Source organism: Equus caballus, chromosome 8, assembly GCF_041296265.1.
Source record: "Equus caballus isolate H_3958 breed thoroughbred chromosome 8, TB-T2T, whole genome shotgun sequence".
Classification (NCBI taxonomy): domain Eukaryota; kingdom Metazoa; phylum Chordata; class Mammalia; order Perissodactyla; family Equidae; genus Equus; species Equus caballus.
Window position 1 is genome coordinate 46,776,302 of NC_091691.1, and position 22,033 is coordinate 46,798,334.

At 44.3% G+C, this 22,033-nt stretch overlaps 1 protein-coding gene across 9 annotated transcripts in view; it reads left to right on the forward strand.

The window, feature by feature from the left end:
* The window catches only part of ANKRD29 (ankyrin repeat domain 29), a 62,082-nt gene that overhangs the window by 18,468 nt on the left and 21,581 nt on the right, over nucleotides 1–22,033 (forward strand). For 6 of the 9 annotated variants that reach the window (XR_011420939.1, XM_070220720.1, XM_023647491.2 and 3 more), the window contains 5 exons: nucleotides 412–522; nucleotides 6,003–6,101; nucleotides 9,792–9,890; nucleotides 12,881–12,979; nucleotides 17,247–17,345. Coding sequence is in view for 8 of the 9 variants with exons in the window: in XM_023647491.2 (XP_023503259.1) it covers nucleotides 412–522; nucleotides 6,003–6,101; nucleotides 9,792–9,890; nucleotides 12,881–12,979; nucleotides 17,247–17,345 (507 nt within the window). In the remaining variant the exon portion in view is untranslated. Of the gene's footprint in view, nucleotides 1–411; nucleotides 523–4,611; nucleotides 4,699–6,002; nucleotides 6,102–9,791; nucleotides 9,891–12,880; nucleotides 12,980–17,246; nucleotides 17,346–19,098; nucleotides 19,273–22,033 lie in introns of all 9 variants that reach the window. The other 3 variants (XM_023647490.2, XM_023647489.2, XM_070220719.1) reach the window with 2 other exon arrangements.

Sequence of the window (22,033 nt, forward strand, 5' to 3'; positions counted from 1 at the left end):
AGAGATGTACCGCTGCTGAGAGGTGAAGTGAGATTTGAGAACATTTCAGGGAGAAAATAGCCTTTAAGCAGAGCCTTGGCCTTGAAGGATGGGGGAAAGTCATTTCAAGCAAACAGGAAACTGTGAACAAAGACGCAGAGGCAGGAGAGTGAGGGCGCTGGTGGGAAATAGGACTCACAGTGCTGTGTTATCGACAGCATTGCTCTGCAGCGCACCGCGTGGCTCAGGTGTCTGGTGTGAGACAGTGCATCCCATGGCCAAGCGTATTGCAGTCATCTATTGCTGAAGGAGCCATCTTTCAAAGGATGGGACACGTGGAAATTCCACCTTTGAATGGGATTGCAGGTTTGTGTAGAAGTGGTCATGTTGACTAACGTCAATGTTAAGATCCTGTTTCATTTTGTTCTGCAGAAGGAAACTCCGCTTGCCAACGCCGCGTTCTGGGCAGCGAGGAGAGGCAACCTGGCCCTGCTTCGGCTGTTGTTGAACAGCGGCCGGGTGGACGTCGACTGCAGGGACAGTGTACGGACGGGCTCGCTCGGCAGCCGCGGGCCAGGAGCATGCCCCTTCCCCTGTTGGCATGAGAGTTCCTCACGAATGCATGTTTCTTTACAATGCTTACCTACTTTTTTTTTTTTTTTTTAAAGATTTTATTTTTTCCTTTTTCTCCCCAAAGCCCCCAGTACATAGTTGTATATTCTTCGTTGTGGGTTCTTCTAGTTGTGGTATGTGGGACGCTGCCTCAGCGTGGTTTGATGAGCAGTGCCATGTCCGCGCCCAGGATTCGAACCAACGAAACACTGGGCCGCCTGCAGTGGAGCGCGCGAACTTAACCACTTGGCCACGGGGCCAGCCCCTTACCTACTTTTTCATGTATTTGCTAGCTTGATCCTTTTCAAAAAGTCCAGGGTGACATGGTGAACTTCAAAAGACATTAGGGGAAAAGTCAACCTCAAGCCAGATAACATCCATACAGCTTTGCTGTCTGATACTATAGCCACTAGTCATGGATGGCCCTTCGATTATTCATTTAGCCCTCACACCAACTCTATGAGGTAGCTTCTATTATCATCTCCATTGCAGAAATGAGTGACTTGCCCAAGGTCACCAAGCTGGTAAACCCAGGCAGTCGGGTTCCGGGGTTCACACCACTAACCCTTGGGTGAAACTGCCTCTCGATAAGTGGAGATCATGGTTGTTGCTTTTCTGTCCAAACCAGACATGTCACTTTCCTCAAACCTGCGCTTCGTGCCTCCTGGTCTCCCACCCCAGTGCTTGGCACCTTCACCCACCCAGGATGGAGACCCCACAGTCATGCTGGACACCCACCTCCCTTCCCTGCCCTCTTACTCCCACACTCCATTTGTCACCAGGTCTCATCAATCTGATGCCCTGACTAGTTCTCTAATCCAGTGGCCCTCAACCAGGGGCCATTTCATCTGCTAGGGGACATCGGGCAGTGTCTGGAGACATTTTTAGTTGTCCATCTTGGGGAGGCAGGGCCAGGGACGTTGCTAAACGTCCTCACCACACAGCCGGCCCCAGATGTCAGCAGTGTGAGGTTGAGAAACCCTGCTCTGTTCATGCCCTGAGCCCCACCCGGTCACTGCAAGTCTCCTCACTGCTCTGAGCTTACCTCTACAGGTTAAAAAAAAATCAAAGAACGGCAAGAAAAAAGACGTTGGGGGAAACCACTACCTACATAAAACGACGGCCATGCTAGGGAAAGAGGCGCTTCGCTGGGAGTCAGAGTCGGCACATTGCCAGCAGGAAAGGGCGTTTAGTCAGGGAATTCAAACCGACTCGTCCTGTGAAAAGCTGGAGATAGTGTAGGGCAGAAGTGGGCTGCGGTGGAGGTGGGAGTTGTGTTTTCTACAAGGATGAGAGAACTGAGAAAGGAGCCTCCACTCAGCCTCTCCTCCTTTCCTTACCTTTGCAAACAGCAATACACCAATTGGCAATTAAGGGGAACTAAAAATAGATACTACCGCCCACTTGCAGGCATTGCTTTGAGAGCCCTTCCCTCCCCAGCTAGAGGCAATGGTTTCGCTGTACTAGTGGGACTTCATGTCTCTGGGGACAAGGAGGACCTCAGATAGAGTAGAGATGTTTTGATTTTAGGATTTAAATAAAAACGTTTTTCAAAGGAGCCTTATTTTCCTGAAAACAAGATGTGCCATTTCCAGCTTTTATTGCACAAATTTGGTAATTGAGATCAGCCGCCAGACAGAGTGAGCTGTCGCCCACTGGGGGCATCAGTGCAGAGTACCTTGCGTTTGCACCTGCACATCTGCTCCTCCCTTCTCCAGCTTGCACCGTGGCCCACCGTGTGAACTGTAGGGCCTACCCTGGATGGACTGACTTCCCTCTGGCCTCCAGTTGGGTTTAGCCAATGGCAGCATTGGTAGAAATCAGAGAATGAGAGGACAGGAATTTTTAGGAGCCCAGTGAGCGCCCCTATTCTGTTCTGGTAGCCGTGCCCTCACTCTGTGTGTCCTGGGAGCCACTGCCTTCCCCCCATGCCTTCCGGCTTGGGCTGACGCTGGAGCCCCACTGTTACCAGCTCCCAGTCTTACACTGTTCTTTGTAGTTTCACTACACCTGGGGCACAGCTTTAGGAATAGTCTCTTTATTAAACATCCTTCCAGTCATCCCCGTTTGAATGTACCATCTGTTCCTCAGGACGCAGGCTGATGTGGAGTCTTGGGCATCTGTGAACTAGTCTTGGGTCTTACTGGGCAGCATGGCCACGCTGGGGAAGACTGGAGTAGGAATGCCAGTTTTCATTGTGGCTTCATTCACTGCCACATTGATGACCCCCTTGCCCCTTTTTCTTGAAGTTGTCGCCCTTTTCAGACACCCCTGTGACCCTCTCCTGACTTCCAGCTTCCCAGGGCCACTGACGCTGCCACACACATCCTGCCCACCCCACCCCAGACAGCACCCATCCTTCCAACTTTTCCAGCGTGCTTTCTCTCTCACAAGTCAGTTGTCCTTTACCACCTCCTTTTCCCTCAGAGCTGACATTCTGTCTCTGTCTGTCTGCTGGGTGACCGGTAGCTATTTTGATAAAAAATTTTCTTCTATGAACGGTTACTAATATGTTTATAGGTTAACATATTTGTTTAAAACAAAAAGTCATTTTATCAGGAGCTTTCTGGAGAAATGACTCCTTACCCAAAGGAGCAAGTGTAAATGATGGCAATTCAGACAGCTCATTTGTTTTGAAATGACCTCTGAGATTAGTGGTGACAGAGGCAGGGGGCTGTCTGGGAACAGCGCAGGCCTTTGTTCCCTCGAAGTCTCACCAGGTGGATTTCTGCCTCCTCCACGTGCCACCTGGACGCCAAGTGTGCGTGCCAGGATGGTTTCTTCTGGCGGCGAATGACTCTTGGCTAGCACTGCCCTCGATAATAGGGTCAAGTCTCAGGATCACCCAGGACACCTGTGAGAGCTGTTAGACTGCAAGGAGAGGCGGGGGCTTCCACGGGAGCCACTCCCAACCTCGGGTGTTACCATGTCCAAACTCTTGCAACAAATAGCATTGTAAAGAACAAATACATTATCTCCAGGCCACCCACTGTATGGCAGAGCTCTGATTGGCTAACCCTCATTCATCTTCCATTCCTAGATTGATGCTGTCTTCGCATGATGTGTACATTTTTTGCTTTGCTCATCTCTCTGACACACATTTGCCACAAAGATGTGTGATGGCAGGGTTCTTTAGGCTTTTTAGATGTATGAGTTACGTATTTCACTATCTTGTTTGTTGTGGTCTTCACTACATTTATATCCATTATATCCTCTAGTGAGAATCAACTGGTTCTTTTTTTGTTTGTTTTTTGGTAGGGAAGATTGGCCCTGAGCTAACACCCGTTGCCAATCTTCTTCTTTTCTTTCTTTCTTTTTTTTCTTTTTTGCTTGAAGAAGAGTGGCCCTGACGCCACCACAGCATGGCTTGATGAGTGGGGTAGGTCTGCACCCAGGATCTGAACCCAGGACTCCAAGGGGAGTGTGCTGAACTTAACCACTATGCCACTGGGCCTGCCCCTAGAATCAGCTAGTTTTTAAAAGATACATTTTAACATCAGGCAATGAAATGAGGTAAACTTAATCTTTAGAGAATTAAAATCAATCCAGCTAATAGGTTTTGCATATAAAGGAAGTACTTTTGTGTAGCTTAATGCATCGACACCACTTCTTTATCCTCTTTCTCTTTTGTCCCAGCTTCTGACTTTTTCTCAATTGACCATGATGTAGAATTGAAATACAATCTGTAAAGAAACATTTGTTTCATTCATCTTTCCTTACTTTAAAACAGATGAGCCTAAGACTTTTTATTTTCTTTTTTAAATATCCAAATTAAGTGCTCTGTGCTTCCTCTGGCTCATCATAGATTTGTATTTTGAGACCAGTGGACCCGTGGTAAGAAAATTTTCTCACCTCTCATGTAGAGGGTACATTCATAGCTTATCTTTTCAGCCTGGCTTTAAATTAAACAGTCTTCTGTCCACATTCTAAATACCAATTTTCTCACATTCAGGAACTTAGTAATACCAAGCTTGCCACAAAAAATTCCACAAATTTTTGAGGTTTTTTTTTTTTTTGCAGGGAAGGATTCGCCCTGAGCTCAACGTCTGTTGCCATGTTCTTGTTTTTCCTCCCCAAAGCCCCAGTACACGGTTGCATATCCTAGTTGTAAGTCCTTCTAGTTCTTCTATGTGAGCTGCCACCACAGCATGGCAACCAGCAGACGGGTGATGTGGTTCCACAACCGGGAGAGGAACCCGGGCCGCTGAAGCAGTGACAGCGCCAAACTTGAACCACTAGGCCACCGGGGTGGCTCTACCTGTACTTTTCATATATAGTAATGAGGACTTTCCCCAAACTGTCTTTGTCATTCACAAAAGTCAACAGAAGCTGGATGACAACTAGTATTTACTGAACCGTCATAATATTTTAATATCTAACACTCAATTAATATCTAACGTTACTGTGCTAAGCACATTGCCTGAATTATCTTTTTCTCATTTAGTTTAATTGCGCAGGTACTTTTATTATTCCCCAATTTTGCAGATGAGGAGAATGAGCCTTTGAGAGCTTAGATAACTAGCCCAAGATCAGTGTCAGTGACCACTCAGCTGTACTGCCCTCTACAAATCCCACAGATGTAAGAAACAGGAGGCTTCTAAGTGTTACTCATCCTCCATACCTAGTGAGCCCTCATGTGCAGAACCGTCCGTCTCTTGTCATCCACTCCTGAAAGGCAGCTTGCTGCATATGCAGAGGTGGTGGTTCAGATTACAATTTCAAGCCCTTGGAACCAACTGTAAATTAAACTGCAAAGTCCGCTTGAATTGGAAGGGTCCATAGGAGATGGTACGGCTCAGGTCCTTGGATCTTAGAGCTGGAAGAGACCTTGGTGATCATCCTGTTCAGCCCCTCACTTTAAAGATGAAGTCAGTGAGCCCTGAGAATTGTAAGCAGCCTGCCCCAGGTTACACTGTTGGTTGATGACAGAGGTGGACTTGACCCCAGGGCTCTTGACTCCTCTATCGTCTTTGATTTCTTCGAGGTGCCTTTCATCTTTACCCAAATCAGTGTGAAGATAGACTTTGAAACTTAGAAAACCAGCTGGTAGCACTTATCTCGTTTTTTGCATTAATAACTGTTTTGGCTCAGGAATCATTTAATATGAATCATAAAGTGAGACCATTAAATAGCTGCTGCCTTAAAATGCAGCGACTGTGGTTTGCTTGGCCTGCATTTCTGAAGGTAATAGAAGTAAGTGAAACTTTGAACCGAAAATTCCAGCCTCAGCAATTTGTTGCTTTGCTTTTTCCCGTATAGTCTGCATTATAAGATTACTCATGAGACACGTTTATTTCTGGGGGGAATTTTGTGCTTGGCTGTGTCCTGAGTGGAGCTGACATCTGTGCAGCCTCTTCTCCAGGATTCTTCTGACGTACGATGGCCTAATGTTCTGTCTGTCCTCCATCCAGCATGGCACCACGCTCCTCATGGTTGCCTCCTACGCTGGTCACATAGACTGTGTGAAGGAACTGGTTCTGCAAGGAGCAGACATCAATCTCCAGAGAGAGGTAGGTCAGGTTTCACTCTTGAATAAGAATGACCCAGGTGACAGAGATTCAACATTCTCACAATAGTGAATTCGTAAGGAAGACAAGCGTAATCATGCTTTTTTCCTACTTAACATTAAAGCCCAGATTGCAGACTTTATTGTGCCTAAAATAAGGCCCAGGAATGGACCATTGGTTGTACTTGAGTTGAATGTATCTTCTCAAGCATGTGTTGCTGTCTGAGGTAACCAAACCTCTAACCACATTCCTTAAACACGCATACGTTTCATCCCAAGCTTGAATCAGTTCTTCCTTCTTCCCTTGGGAGAAGTGCTGTAGAACTTACAGGATTTTCCTGGAGATCATTATATTTTTAGAAGGTGGGTCACCAGCCTGTTCTTAATGAGGCTCACTTGCTAGACTCTCTCAGCCATCCTCACCAAACCGTGTGTTCAGAGGACTTCTCTGACTGGCCGTGCATTAAATAAGGTCCCCCCAAAAAAGCCACGTAGTGAACATTGGACTGAAATGTGAGCATGTCCCCACACTTCCTTCAAGGGCAATCTCGGGAGTTTGGTCTGGCCCGGGGACCCATTCTTGGTCCATGTAGAGGAGCAGTTGGAGGCTGGGACATTTTGACATGCTTTGGGACGTGGGTCTGAGGAGGCTCCATGTGTTTCTGAGCCGAGCTAGGGCCTGGTGAATTAAGCTTCGTGGAGACACATCCACAGATCATCCCTAGGGTCAGTCTGACCTCTCGGTCTGCACTGACTCAGACCCAAGAGGGGCATCCTCAGGCAAGCTTCGAACTAGACTGGAGCTCTTAATTTTCCTTGATCCACTCTTATCCGAGGGCTTGCCCTGCACTTGCTGTTTCAGAAAGGATGATTCCTCAATCAAACTTTCCTCAACCAGTATACCCATCTTCCAGGCTGGACCGCCACTGCTGAGTGGAGCAAATTAAGACTCACCAGGTCTAAGGGCTGGATGTTCCACAGGGCATCTAGAAATCCCTTCCATCTCGCCCCTGGGTGTCACCTTGGCCATGGCCCATGGAAGAGGGACACTTGACAGATAGAATGTGGAGTCTGATTCTCTGTAGTCCTGGATCGGCAAGCGTGGTCTGTTGAGAGGAGCGGTATAAACTACAGCAAATCTGATCAATCTCACAGACTTCTGCGCAGTTTCCATGACACTGGGTCATTGTTTTAGGTTATTTTCATTTCAGCAGCTAATTTCCCTCTGGGAGGAACATGTTTGGACCCATTTAGTATTATAGTTTAAAATTGCCTTAATCTTTTTATTTTTCCTCTCTGCTTTACAGTCTTTGTTTATTATAACTTTAAAGAAAAGACAGATTTTTCTCTGATACAAACACTATGATCCAGATCTGCTTAGTCAAAAACCTTTATCCTGGAGGGTAAGTTCAACATGCACAGAAATCTCTTCAGAACAATTGAGAAAAGCTGAGAGAAGAAGAGAAACAGTTGTTTCATCTCCAGCCAATATATGGTTTTGGTGATTTTATATTTATCTGTTTGGTTCCAATTGCTCAGCTTAGGTTCTTGGAGATGAAAACAGTTGTGTGTTGAACTCAGTGGCCCTTGAGGACTTACCAAAATGTGCCCAATTTATGTCTCAAATGATGATGCTCTGTCAGTTCCCAGTGGCCCCCTGAATTTCCTGAGCCCGTGCAGGTCTTGGGTGATAGAGCTGCTAAGCCAAAGAGAGGCCACAACCTCACCTTGTCTGTTTTGGAAGCAGAGTCCCCAGCAGTGCTGTGGGACTTGCTCATGCAGCAGACTTCTACCGGGTTCATTCTTAATCCATTTTACAATATCAGAATACTTGTTTTCTGAAAAAGTACCTGCCATTGTTTACTTAGGTTGGCTATCTAGACACAAGGAACTTGCTAGAAGACAAACTGGGAGCTAATGGTCCTGAAAGACCGTTGCTCTAGAGAACCAGCAGTGTTGGCTGAGTGCAGCTCTCAGGCATGGGAGCTGCATGTGCAGTTGTCCTGAAGCACTGGGGTTCGGTAGTAAAGTGCGTGCACATAAGACCTTTATTCATGTTCCAGACTGACATCTAGCTCCTCTTGTCTACAGATTGCTGCGTTCATGTGCACAATGATTAATAGTATATGTGTGTGTTCCAAGTTGACTCAAAAGCTTATTGAAAAATGAATCCTTCCTCTTACTGAAGAAACAATTCCTAGAAATGACCCCTGGTAGTCTCTAAAATTTAATGTCTATTAAGAAGATGAAAGTTTTCCTCTTCTAACTCAGTTTCTTCGACTAGACATGGTTACATCTTAAGGTTTTTGGAACCCAGAGTCCTCCACTGTAAGAAAGCAATGAGGGTGCTTCCTACTCATTTCTGTGGGAACCAAGGAGAGGATCACTCCTGCATTGCAGGCAGGAAGGCTCTGGGAATGGTCACGTCATCTGTGCCTTCCTGGGGCAGAGCCTCGCAGGGGGCGTGAACTGGGAAGGTGTTATCATTCGTTCTGCCACAGTGGTGGACCTCATTGCTCCCTGTCACACACACACCCTTAAGAACAAGCTTCAGAGTGATTAGTAATCCTCAGGACATGCTCTTCCTGGCTTCTCACACCTGGGCAAGAACCCGCCACTAACATTTCCGGGTAAGCTGTAGAAAGAGGATTTTCTCTTCACTGTGCCTGGGAAAGGAGAATGTTAGCTTCATCTGTGCTCAAAGCACTGGAGTGAACAGCATCTTCAGATGGGAAATACATATTGCTCACAAGAGTGGTATGGTGATTTTGCCCATCTTAAATAATGATTTGGGTACCAATCTTTGAGTAAACTTGTAAAAATGGCTGGGAAGAAAGGATGCTAAAAATTGTGTCTCAGAATGTCATTGATCAGTTTAAAATTTGAAATCAAGCTCTTTTTTGTTAATATGAGCTATTTTGAGGATATTTTGAGGCCAGTTGAGTGAAAATAGATTCTTTCTTGCACTGGTAGCCTTCTCCTCTGGGGCACTAAATTCTGTAACCGGAGCTCTACCACAGTTCTTCCCTCTGTTAATGAATGCCAGTGTTTCCCAGACAAGATGCCAAGCATATTAGTTTCCTGTGGCTGCTGTAACAAATTACCACCACTAGATTTGCTTAAAACAACAGAAAGGTGTACTCTCACAGTTCTGGAGGCCAGAAAATTTGAGCTGCCCACAGGGTGGTACTCCTTCTGGAAGCTTTCCAGCTTTACCTCCTCCAGCTTCTGGCAGCTCTGGGCATTCCTTGACTTGTGGCCCCGTCGCTCTCATCCCTGCCTCCGTGGTGACATTGTCTCCTCCTCTTCTCTGTGTTAAATATCCCCCTGCCTCACTCTTATAAAGATGCTTGTTGGATTTAGGCCCCACTGGGATGGGCCAAGATAAGCCCCTCCTCTAAAAATCCTTAACTTAGTCACAGCTTTTGCCCTGTGAGGTGATATTCGCAAGGTCCGGGAATTAGGATGGGGACATATCCTTTGGGCGTCTACCATTCATCCGTTACATCAAGAGTCAAGTTTTCCTTTTATCTTGTCACTTCTATGAACAAGGAATACAGTCAGTTCAAAAGTAGCCCCGTTCTAGGCTAGAAGGTTAATATGCAACAATATTTTCGTGTTTTGTTTACAGATGTATAAATCAAATGTGATGTAACCAAATGTCTTGTAAAACCAGCCTCTTTCTCTCTCCCAGTCAGGCACAACCGCCCTGTTCTTCGCTGCCCAACAAGGGCATAATGACGTCGTGAGATTTCTCTTTGAATTTGGAGCATCCACTGAATTCAGGACCAAAGTAAGAGAACTTTCTTGATTTGATACCCTGTTGAAGAATTTTGGCAGTCATGAGTATTCGTTTCTCTTCATCTAGAGTGTGAATTTGTGCTTCTCTTGTTATCAGACTTTCAAGCCTAAGAAGGTGGGTTTCACAGGTTACTTATGGTTCAGGGATTGTCCAGGGATTCAATTCAAAACACTGCATTTGTACTCTGGGCTCCAATTGGAGAATTTATGGGGAATTACTTAGATTCTTTCTCGCTCTGGTAGCTTTCTACTCTGGGACAGTAAATCGCGTTATCAGAATGGATATAGGAGCAGGTGCTGTATAACTTTTCCTGTTTTCAGGCGCTTTTTTCTGCTTCAGTGTTAATCCCAGTGCTGTGATAGGGATTGTCAGAAGTACTAAGCCCATCCTGGTGAATCTGAGAGACTTCTAAGGAGGGTGATTTGGCAGGCAGTTTACTTTCTGAGAAGTCTACACTGAAATATATAATATATGACTACAGCTTATATAGTTGGGCAAGGAATTGTGGTTCTTCCTTTAGAGAACTCGTTGATTTTTCAGTGGCTGTCCTGGTGGCGTAGTAGTTAAGTTCACGCACTCTGCTTCGGCATCCCAGGGTTCATAGGTTCAGATTCCGATCCTGCAATGTTTGGATATTAGCTCAGTGACAGTCTTCCTAAAGCAAAAAGAGGAGGATTGGCAACATGTTAGCTCAGTGCCAATCTTCCTCACCAAAAAAAAAAAAAGAAAAAAAAGTCATTGAGTCTTCATATTTGATGTATGGATAAGAAAACTGAGAGTGCAGAAAGATCCATTTTGTGTTCACAATATAATTTTTCATGAAAATGTTTTGTAGTAGGAGAATTTGAACTGCCATAACAGTTTTGTAATTGTTAACTTATTTCTGGTCTAATCATAACAAAAAATTCCTGAAAATTTGCCCCAGTTGGAAACTTTTAGGCTTTATTAATCCATTGTATGTGATATTTTGATATCAGGGGAGCTTCCAGTGGGTTTTTTTTTTTCCTGTTAAAATGCTAACTGTTAAGTAGATCTGAATTTCAGATAGGTCTCTGTGTTTTCTGAACCTCCTGTTGGACTGCATACATGCATCCACACGTGCTGAGTATAAGATATGGTAATCCAAGGTATCTGTGTGGATATATATTTTTGTATTAATTATCATTTTATTTTTCATTATAAAAGTGATGCAACTAAAAATAGAAAGTAAAGTTCTACAAAGCTAAGTCTCAGCTCTTTGAACTAACTCAAAATGATCGTGTGGGTCAAAATGATCATGGCTGCTTCAGTCATCTTGGTTAGCGAGTTAATGCTGGTTTAACGCCTTGTATGTGAGCCAGTGTGTGCTATCCCAGAAATCCACGGAACAGGGGGCCCAGGGTGAGTAATTCCACGTTCCCATTAGGTCAGCGCAGGCGTCCGAGAGCTTTCCATGGGAAGAAGAGAGTACTGAGAGGCTTTGAGTTTTCATATGATCCTGTCGTCAAAACTGACTTTGTGTCAACAGTTGTCATTGTTATTAAATCTATATCCCCCAACGATGTGTTTTTAAAAATAAGAAGTATCAGCTCTTCTATGGCAATCATCATATTTTTATCTATTCTCCTGTCTCATTAGGCAAAGAGCTGGAAAATTGACAGAACAAAACTTGGAGACACTGGTGCTCATTGCTGCTATTGAGCAATTTCTTGATGCCCACTCACCCCACCTACACCCCCACCACCGCTAGCTCAGCCCTCCAGTCTCTCCTTCATTCCCCACCCTTCAGAACGCAGCTCTTCCCACCACACAGCCCGTCCCCTGCTGGAGCCTTGCTCCGCCGTGTGCATCCCCCAGGATCTGACCCGCCTGTGAGTGCAGTAGCTCTGGTAGCAGTGTTTCTCCAAGTGAGGCCACCTGCCACCTGCGCACCGCAGTCACCTCACGTGACCAGTCAAAAGGCCTATTTCTGGGCCTCACCCAAGACCTCCTGAATCAGACCCTCTGAGGATGGGGCTCCGAGGGTAGGCATTTTGAATAAACACTCTATGTACAATTTAGAAACCACACTATCTTAAATGTATGATTTGTACTTTATAACCAGGTATACATGTTCTTGCATTCTTTATAATTAGCTCACAAGTCCACATACCAGTTCACGGAGCCAAACAAACAACACAACAATCCTAGATGGGAAAAGATAAGTGCTGAGCTGCAGCACCTGAGAAAAACCATGAAGGGTTTCAGTTGACCCCAAACTCAGTGAGTTGGGAGTGTGATGTGGTTGGAGTAAAAGCTAGTTCTAATTTAGCCCACAGAGATAAAAATAGACTAGCTGGAACAAATGAGCGTCCCCTCTGCATCAGACCACATCTACTTTACAGGGCTTTGTTTGTTTCTAGGGCCCACGCTTTACAAGAGATCTGGACAACTTGGCACGTGCTCAGAGGAAAATCCTAAGCAGGGTGGTGAGAGGCACAGGGAATATGCTGTAGTTATCTGCTCTTTTAGTGGATGCAGAGCTTGTCCAGTGAAGGCAGTGGCCCCAGAGTTACCCTGTAAGACCACCTTAATCTCAGAGGCCTACCACTGAGTGGAACCCCAGGGAGAAGCCAGCGTTTGTCAGGAGGGTGTCTGGCCAGAAGCCACAGGAGACTGTTCTGGTAATTGTAGGACAGAACTTTCTATGCTTTGTTTCCCTTAGTGAGAGGCAGATAGCTGATTCTGCATTTGGCCTGGGAAATTTCTAAGTGAATGATAATAACTTAGTCACATAACTGTAATATATCTCAAGCAAGTCATGCAAGTGTACAACAGAATGATATCCTTAGGATGAAGCCTGTCTTGATTATAAAGAAAAAGTAAGAGATAAAAGAGGAAAAGTGAGTTTGTTATTATCTATGGGAAAATTCTTTTCCAGAGTTCTCCCTGTGCGAGGAGCGTCTGCTTGGTGAAACATGCCCTCACTGTTTCTCATGTGTCTCTACTTTGTGTGTCCACAGGACGGGGGCACTGCCCTGTTGGCTGCCAGTCAGTATGGGCACATGCGGGTGGTGGAGACCTTGCTGAAACATGGAGCCAACATCCACGACCAACTTTATGTGAGTGCGTTTCGAAGGGACACTAGGTGGATGCTTGCTCATCCCCTCAGCACACATTCCATTGCCATGTAAATTCAGATGCCAGAAATGCCAACTTCAAACATATTTTAATGAACAGTAGAACTGTAATCTGAGATATCAGGGAAAAAACATACAGTTAACCAGATGAGCTTCTTTGAGTCGAAACCACATAATCTTCTTTACCCATCTTTGTTCTGCCCTTTTAAGTCTCTTGTACGTATGAGCTATTTCATGTACCTACACAATCAGGATCTTCAAAACTCATGTGATACACACTTAGTCATAGCATGACAAGCCTGGCATATGGACTTGCTGAAAACCAAAATGAATTTTCCTATTGTAGAGTTATTTGGGAGGAAGGACACAAAAAACGAGAAATCAAGTTGTTTGGAAGAGAAGTGAGGTTGGGTGGCTGAAGACCTGTGAAATACGTGCATGTCGGTGACCTTTGAAAGGCGTCCACTGCCGGTGTGGGTCCGTGTGCAGCTAACTGGCAATGAGCATGTTACTCAAGGGCTCTGGTAATTGATTGTTACTGTAATTCCGTAGGGTTTATGGCAAATGTTATTCTGGCTTTGTAGGAAAAAATAAAATATAGGGAGATAAAGTGACTTGACATGGTCTTATGGTGAGGAGTGGAAGAATTCCTGCCTTCAGTTATCTGGAAACCATATTTTAGGCTATCCTATAGCTAAACATTAGCACTTACCCCTGGGCCACTGTACTTTCATAGATGTGTAGTGAGATGTGTAGGTGTGAACTTTTCCATTTGAACACTTTTCCCAGAGTTTACACAGTTCTTTAACTCTGACAGATCACAGACCTCCTTGAAGTACATAGCAACTAGCCTTACCCTTTGCACTTCAAAACCTGTAACCCTCTTTGAGCCTGCAGCATTCCTTCCCAGTTGAATGGCTGAATTACTTGATAATGGTCTAAAGGAGTGATTCTCAGTTCTGGCTGCCCATTACAGTCACCTAGGGAGCTTGAAAAATACCACTTCCCTGGCCCCCCACAGACCCACTAAGCTGGAGTCTCTGAGGGTGCAGCTTGGCCACAGGTGGTTCTGACAATTGGCCAAGTCTAAGAAACACAAGTCTACAGCTGTGGCTCTTTCTTTGGCTGCATGTAGGTGAAGTGTATCTGAGCGTGTGTATTAGTCTATGTATGTGTAGGGTGAAGAGGGAGAGCCCAAGTTTTTGGAAAAGGAAAATGAGTTGTGATTTTCATAGCATTACCTTCCATAGTCAGCACTCCAAACTGACTGTGGGTGTAGACTTTGTACTCTTAGATAATATTCTTCTGAAGTCGCATCGGGGTGGCACATAATCTTAGAAACATAGAGTTTGGGGAGAACCCATTCCCATTGTAAACTCTCTGTTATAAGGTGATTCAAGAAGTTCCATGCAGCAGAACTTCCATTTTATGTTGACTTTTACCCTTGCCCAAATAGTCCAAATGTAAATGTTGCCATTAAAAACATTGAAATATGGGGGATCCTGGTCAATGATCCCTGAAAACTTCTAGGAACAGAAATTGTAATGCACAGTAAAAAATCCGATACCTGGATATCTGTTTTAGAAAATTCCCAAGAGTTATCAGCTGATAAGGGCATAGTGGACTTTCTGTGGCAACACAGTAAGGAGCAGCTGAAAATTTTATCCCCCATATCAAACTTCTGCTCAAAAAACTGTACAGGGGGCCAGCCTATAGTGGTTAAGTTCGCGTGCTCCACTTTGGCAGCCTGGGGTTCACAGGTTTGGATCCAGGGTGCGTATCTAGCACCGCTCATCAAGCCACGCTGTGGAGGCATCCCACATAAAATAGAGGAAGATTGGCAACAGATGTTAGCTCAGGGCCACTCTACCTCACAAAAAAAAACCCCAAAACAAAAAACCTGTAAGGGTGATTAATTTTTTAATGATTGCCTGGAGGGGAGTCTGGCAGCTTGGCAGACACACACTGGAAATCCTGGCAGGGAGAAGTGCCTTGTATTTTAACTTGTGGTTAGTGTTCCAGACGGGAGGGTGGGAATTAGCTGGATTACCTGGTGTTTTCTACTAGGATGTGCTCAGGTGTTCCACTGAGGTCTAAAAATAGTGCAGCTCACCGTGTTCTGTGAGTCCTATCTGTGTGAACTGAGCCTCTGAGGAGGATGCATGCTCTCAGCTGACCGATGTATTTGCTAAAATTACCCAGTGGCATGTCTTCACGAAAAACAAATGACCAAGAGACATAGACACCCAGTTAAAAAGAAAACTAAAGAAACTTGGAAGCAAGCACTCGCTTGGGCTTTTATGCAGGATTGCTTCGTTGTGTTTAGAGGTGGTGGTGGTGGTATCTGCTGGGCCTTCAGGGAGCGATTTCACGGATATTCTTTCTAGGGCAGTTTTTTCTGAAAGCATCTTGTGTTTTAAACCTGGGAGAAACTGCATGTTGGGGAGACATGGATAAGGGAGCAAGAAAGAGAAAGGAGCGGGCACAATCTAATCCCAAGAGCACTTTTTACTCCCGATTCATAAAAGCACACAAAGTAGATTTGGGGGATTTGTTTGGTTTTTGTTTTTTATTGACAGACTTTCTTTTTTGTTTTTTAACGAATACTTAGGTCTTAATTGACAAAATGACTGAAACAGAAAATTGTATTAGATGTATATATTTTCATCTAATTTAAAAGGGGATGGACTCTGAGATCATGCGACAAAACAGAAGGCAGCTAAGAGGAGAAGTCTATGGAGACAAGAGAAAAATGATGACTGGCTATTTGGAAAACCTGGGCGGCTGCTGCCAGCTGGGTGTATCATAAGCTCTATGACCAAGATTTTGTAGAGTGAACAGTCACTACATATGTTATAACTTATCATAAAACTGTCTATTTTTTTTATTGCAGTAACATTGGCTTATAACATTATATAAATTTCAGGTGCACATCATTATACATTTCGATTCCTGTGTAGATTACATCATGTTCACCACCCAAAGACTAATTACAATCCATGCCCACACACATGAGCTTAATCATCCTTTTTGCCCTCCTCCCTCCCCCCTTCCCCTCTAACCACCAATCCGATCTTTGTTTCTATGTGTTTTTCGTTTTTATCTTCTACTTATGAGTGAGATCATACGGTATTTGACTTTCTCCCTCTAACTTATTTCACTTAGCATAATACCCTCGAGGTCCATCCATGTTGTCACAAATGGCTGGATTTCATCATTTCTTATGGCTGAATCGTATTCCATTGTGTATATATACCACATCTTCTTTATCCATTCATCCCTTGATGGGCACCTAGGTTGCTTCCAAGTCTTGGCTATTGTGAATTATGCTGCACTGAACATAGGGGTGCATGTATCTTTATGCCTTTGTGTTTTCAAGTTCTTTGGATAAATACCCAGAGTGGTGGAATAGCTGAATCATATGGTATTTCTATTCTTAATTTTTCGAGGAATCTCCATACTGTTTTCCATAGTGGCTGCACCAGTTTGCACTCCCACCAGCAGTGTAGAAGGGTTCCCTTCTCTCCACATGCTCGCTAACACTTATTGTTTCCTGTCTTGTTAATTATAGCCATTCTGACCAGAGTGAGGTCATACCTCATTGCAGTTTTGATTTGCGTTTCCCTGATAGTTAATGATTTTGAACATTTTTTCATGTGCCTGTTGGCCAGCTGTACATCTTCTTTGGAGAGATGTCTGTTCAGATCTTTTGCCCATTTTTTAACTGGGTTGTTAGTGTTTTTCTTATTGAGATGTAAAAGCTCCCAAATTTTTGATAATTGTTTTATTCAGTGTTTATTTTTGAACCAGTATTTCTTGATTTGTGTGTTTTGGATATTAACCCCTTATCAGATATATGGTTTGCAAATATCTTCTCCTAATTGTTAGGTTGTCTTTTCATCTTGTTGGTGGTTCCCTTTGCTGTGCAGAGGCTTTTTAGTCTGATGTAGTCCCATTTGTTTATTTTTTCTATTGTTTCCCTTGCCCAGTCAGACATGGTCCTTGAAAATACGCTGCCAAGACTGATGTCGAAGTAAAACTGTCTATTTTAAACTTTACCTTTCTGCCTGCCTTAGTGCGATGCTTTAGGATCATTCTTCAAAAAATAAAGCAGTTACCATGCATGGGGAAAAAAGGGAGGGGATAGAAGTGGAAAATTGTATTAAATGTGTGTACTTTTTAATCTAATTTCTTTTAAAATAAATGTGAAAGACGGTTTTTTAACACTTTCAACTTTGCTGTCTCTCAGGATGGAGCCACTGCTCTCTTCTTAGCTGCCCAAGGTGGTTACTTGGATGTTATTCGATTATTATTGTCTTCAGGAGCAAAAGTCAACCAGCCAAGGCAGGTAATGTCCCCGTGCACGGAGCAGGGCACAGGGAGGGCCAGCTGTCCTGCAGCACCACCTACTGGACATAACCAGTCAGCTCCGGATGTCTTGAAATCCTTCTGCTTCTGTGATGAAAGTTCATTAGGTTTCTCCTGTTCTTTGCTTTGGGTTCACTCGGAGGCCAATGAAGTCAGGCTGACATCACCATTTACTATTTTTAAAACTTGAGTGAGGGGCTGGCAGGTGGCGTAGTGCTTAAGTTTGTGCACTCCACTTCAGTGGCCCAGGGTTTGCCAGTTTGGATCTGGGGCACGGATCTGACACTGCTCATCAAGCCATGCTGTGGCGGCATCCCACATAAAATAGAGGAAGATTGGCACAGCTGTTAGCTCAGCGACAGTCTTCACACACAAAACAAAACTTAAGTGTTTGGTGTCTGAGGTGAAATACATACTCTGCCACCTGCTGTTCAAATAAATTATGGCTGCGCTGACTAATGAGAATAGGCTAGGCGGGGCCATCGGTGAAGAGAGGTGAGTCAGGGAGCCTTGCCCCTGCCCAGCCCCTCTGCTTATCTCTTACCCCACTTCTTGCACCAAGCCAAAGAGGAGCCTGTGTCAGTGGAATCACGAGTAGATTCTGCACCTTCATCTCTCAGTATTAGAATGCTATTGAGACTTCATTTACCGACAGCAGGCTAACATCTGGCATAGGATTAATTGCTGCTTAAAGGAACAGCACTGCAGGGTCATCCAGGCTGCATTTGTAAATGGTGAAGAACCGTCCAAATGTAAGGCATTGTAATTAGCTTCTCTTATATAGGAACCATTTCTTCACTAATTAACTTGTTTTTAAGAAAGCATTACTTTAAAGGTAGTTTTTGAGGGAAAAGTCAAACTGATTTCTTTCTAGTAAATACACCCAGGCAGATTCCCACTGTAATGTGACCTGATATGGGAATGCGTTTATGTTCATGTAATAAATAGCTATGGGAACCTTAAGGTTGGTCTGAGCTCTTGGCCACAGGCTTCTTCAGTCTTTAGAAGTCCAAGTGCATACAGAACCTAAGAAAAGAGTCTATGGGCAAAGTGGGTTTGAAGTCAGTAATCCTGAGTTCTAGATCCAGCTCTGCCAATAACTAGCTGTGTGGTGTTGAACAAGTGAATCAGCCTCTCTGGACCTCTCTTCCTTCATCTAAAAATTGGGAGGCTGGGCAGGATGACATTGACGATCTCTTCAAGCTCCCAAATTTTTGATAATTGTTTTATTCAACATTTATTTTTGAAACAGTATCTCTTGAGCACTTAGCATGTGTCAAACACTGCTATGAAGGTGAGATTATATTTTTAGGATTTTAAAGCTATCTTTAGGTTTAGATGGCCCCAGGAATACTCTTGGGAGAGGAAGCTTTCAGAAAAAGTTGCACTTCCATACCTGCCAGAGTTGACGTTTAGGGATTGGAGTTTAATATTTTCTTGTTGGTCCTTCTTATTTTGAAATTGTTGATTGATTCTGAATAGAGCCGTCATTTTACCAAAATTAATAAAAGAATTGGTAATTTTAAATTGCATAAGTTTGATTTGGAGGCCATTATTGAGGGTATCACCGTGAATTTAGAAATTAGAGGTTATCAAGATTGTCAAGTCTTTCTGAAATAATTTCTGGCACTTTGACAAATCTGTTTGTAAAATAAATTGTATTATTCATATGCCTAAGGTGCTGTTTGTAAAGAACCAAGTTGATATAAGAGATTTTATTTGAAATGTTGCAGGGATTGTATCTGTTTAAACCTAAATTGAGTCATGTGATGACGTGGAAGCCAAGAAGTCAAGGAGTGAACAACAGTGCCGTGGTAGCCATGACACACACAGGAGTGAGGACAACCTGGGCCAAGTGGATGGCCTCGTCTGGGAGAGGGAGGACCCCGCCCGGGGTCAAGGAGCGGGTGACGTGCCCTTCCAAAAACTGTGTCTAACGCGATTGTTTGGAATTGTGAGAGTCCAGCTCTGAAAAGATTGTTATTCAGGAACAGGTGTTTTAGGGAAGAATTGGCTTTGGGGGAAAAAAAGCTCTTTTTATAGAGCACACTAACCTCAATGTATCCTCTACCCATAATGTTTTTACTACCTGCTGTGAGCTTATAAATAAAAGGTTATGTAGCCAGGGCAGACTTGTCCAAGCTCTGCCTTCTCTCAAAGGTAAACTCTGCATATGTAATTCCATTCCAAGAAAACAAGTATTGTCTTAAACAGGACAAAAATGACATCAGTCCTGGCTGACTTTGTCACAGTTTATGAGGAGGTTAAAAGAAAAGTCTATTTAAAAGTTCCTGTTAAAATGGCCTGCACATGGTAGAATATTATATAGGTGGGGCACTTGGAAACCAATGTTGTATTCTGAAATCTTATTGTCGTTGTCAGAAAATTCTTGAATTTACAAAATAACGACAAGGATATTTCCCTGCCTTAATTTCTTAACTTTTTAAGATAAATCTGATTTATAATTTTTGCATTGCCATTCTGTGGAGTCCTGACTGTGACACACTGTGACAGGATGTGAATGAAGTTATGTTGAAATTATTCAGTTGACATTTGGCCTGAGCTACAGGTAATCTGGAAGGGGGTCGTGGGAGTGACTTTTCCTTGTGACTCTGTCACTGAGGAACTAATCGAAAACCTTTTTTAGTACTTTTGCGAAAAGGAAGCATAGTCACACAGCAAGCCGTGGGCAGACTTTGGAAAGACTAAGTTCTTGATTTGAAACTTGAAGATATTTCCCTTCTAAGTTGTCCTAGATGAAGAGGTCAGGAGTCACAGAGACAAGTGTAATTCATAGTTAGTTTTAAAACTCATTTTCAGTTCTTTCTATGTGTCCTCACAAAGTAGAGTTGATATGAGTCAAACCTTTTTAATCACTAGCTGAGATGGCTATTTAGTCTGTTTTTCTATCAAAATGCTTTGACGTATACTTTTCCCAACTCAGCTCACCTACCTTATTCACACGATGCTTTTATAGAGTGATACGGTCCAACTCCGCTCACCCAGAGCTGAGGTGGCGTGTCATCGCTCATCTCTGTCTAGTCCTCTGAATGTGCTAATCAACATTTCTTTGAAGCCTGACAGAAAGGCTATCTCATAAAGTGCCTTCTCTAACAGAAACCCTGGTTTGGACTTGTTTGCAGAGATGCTGGGACCCAGAGAGTAACAGTGCTCTCGGGTTGCAGGCCTGGAGGGGCAAACCCAGTGGTGGGCAATGGGAGAAAGTGGAGCCAACAGATTGGTAAGGTATCCTGAGGGCTTGGAGATGCGAGCAGGCAGCAATGGGGAGGCCCTGCTGCTTGCGTTCCCTCTGCACATGGTAGGCACTCAGAAAGGGTGTGTTGACTACCAGAGGACACCCTGTGGCTTGGGCAGATGCCAGTGAGGTCTGGAAGGCTTCAGTACCCAGGGATCAATGACTGGGAACGAAAACAGGCTCAGATGTAGGCCCAGGCTCACGGGCGGGACACCAGACCCAGGAAGACTGTGCGAGCCAGCTAGAGAGCCAAAGCCAGGTTTCTTGGGGTGGGAGTCAGGGGTGCAGCTTATAGGTACAGGGATCTGGAAATCTGAAGGACGGGAAACACAGTCCCAGTTTTGCTTATTAACTTGAGCAAGTTGCTTACTCTCCCCTATCTCATTTTTTTCATCTGTAAAATGAGGGTAGTAATATCTTTGCTGTAGGCGTGTTGTGAGAATGAAATAAAACGATCCCTGCAGCACTCTTGATGCAGTGGCTGATATGCCCAGGTGCTTCGTAAATGTTCGGTTTTGCCTTATCATTTCCATACGGTCCAGGCCTCACTGGAACAGAAAACCCATCAGAAATCAAGCTTGTACTCTTCCTCTCCCTCCACTCCTTTTTTTGGCCAGCTTACTCTGCTTTCTTATGTTGTATGTGGTCCCCAAGTGTACAGGTGTCAACGAAAATAATCCATAACCAATCTATAAATGAAAATTTGGGTGAGTTTATTCTGAGCTTAAATCTTAGGATTATAACCCAGGAGAGTCTTTCCACAAAGCAACAGAGCACTCCAAAGAAGTGGGGGTACACAGGGTGGTTATATACCCTCAAAGAGGGTGTTTCACATATGATTGAAATATCCCTTTTACAATAGTCACGAGGCTGCTCTGTCAGCACAGCGATTGGTGGAAATGGCAGATAGGTCTGCTGTCTCAGTGAACACCGCAGGGTGGCAGGTGTGTTGCCTCGGGCTGGGGGGGTCACAGATGAGCGCTGCAATCGGTTCCCAGCCTAAAGAAAGATGCTTAATCTTTAAGGAGATGCCAACGTTGGGAGGGGGAGAGAAGTTGCACCTGTATCTCAAGGGCCTTTTGCTCTTGCCATAGGGACTCTCTAAAGCACATATACAATGCATGCTCAACGGCCTCGGTCAGGCCCTTTTGGAAAGACAAGGTCAGGCCGAATTAGATTTACACCAAATGGCCTCCTCATATATTCCAATATATCCTATTACTTGCCATTTTTATTTGTCACAGGTCAGACTCTTGTAGCCACGTCATTGTTGCAGCTCACCTGTGCACACCGGGCCCCAGTGGACTGGCTGGTCTTCCCGTCCCTCATCTGATCACCTGTGGCTGGAGACAATGGGGTCAGGCTGTGGGCAATGCTGACATCTGGTAACATCTTTTACAGACCCATTTGCT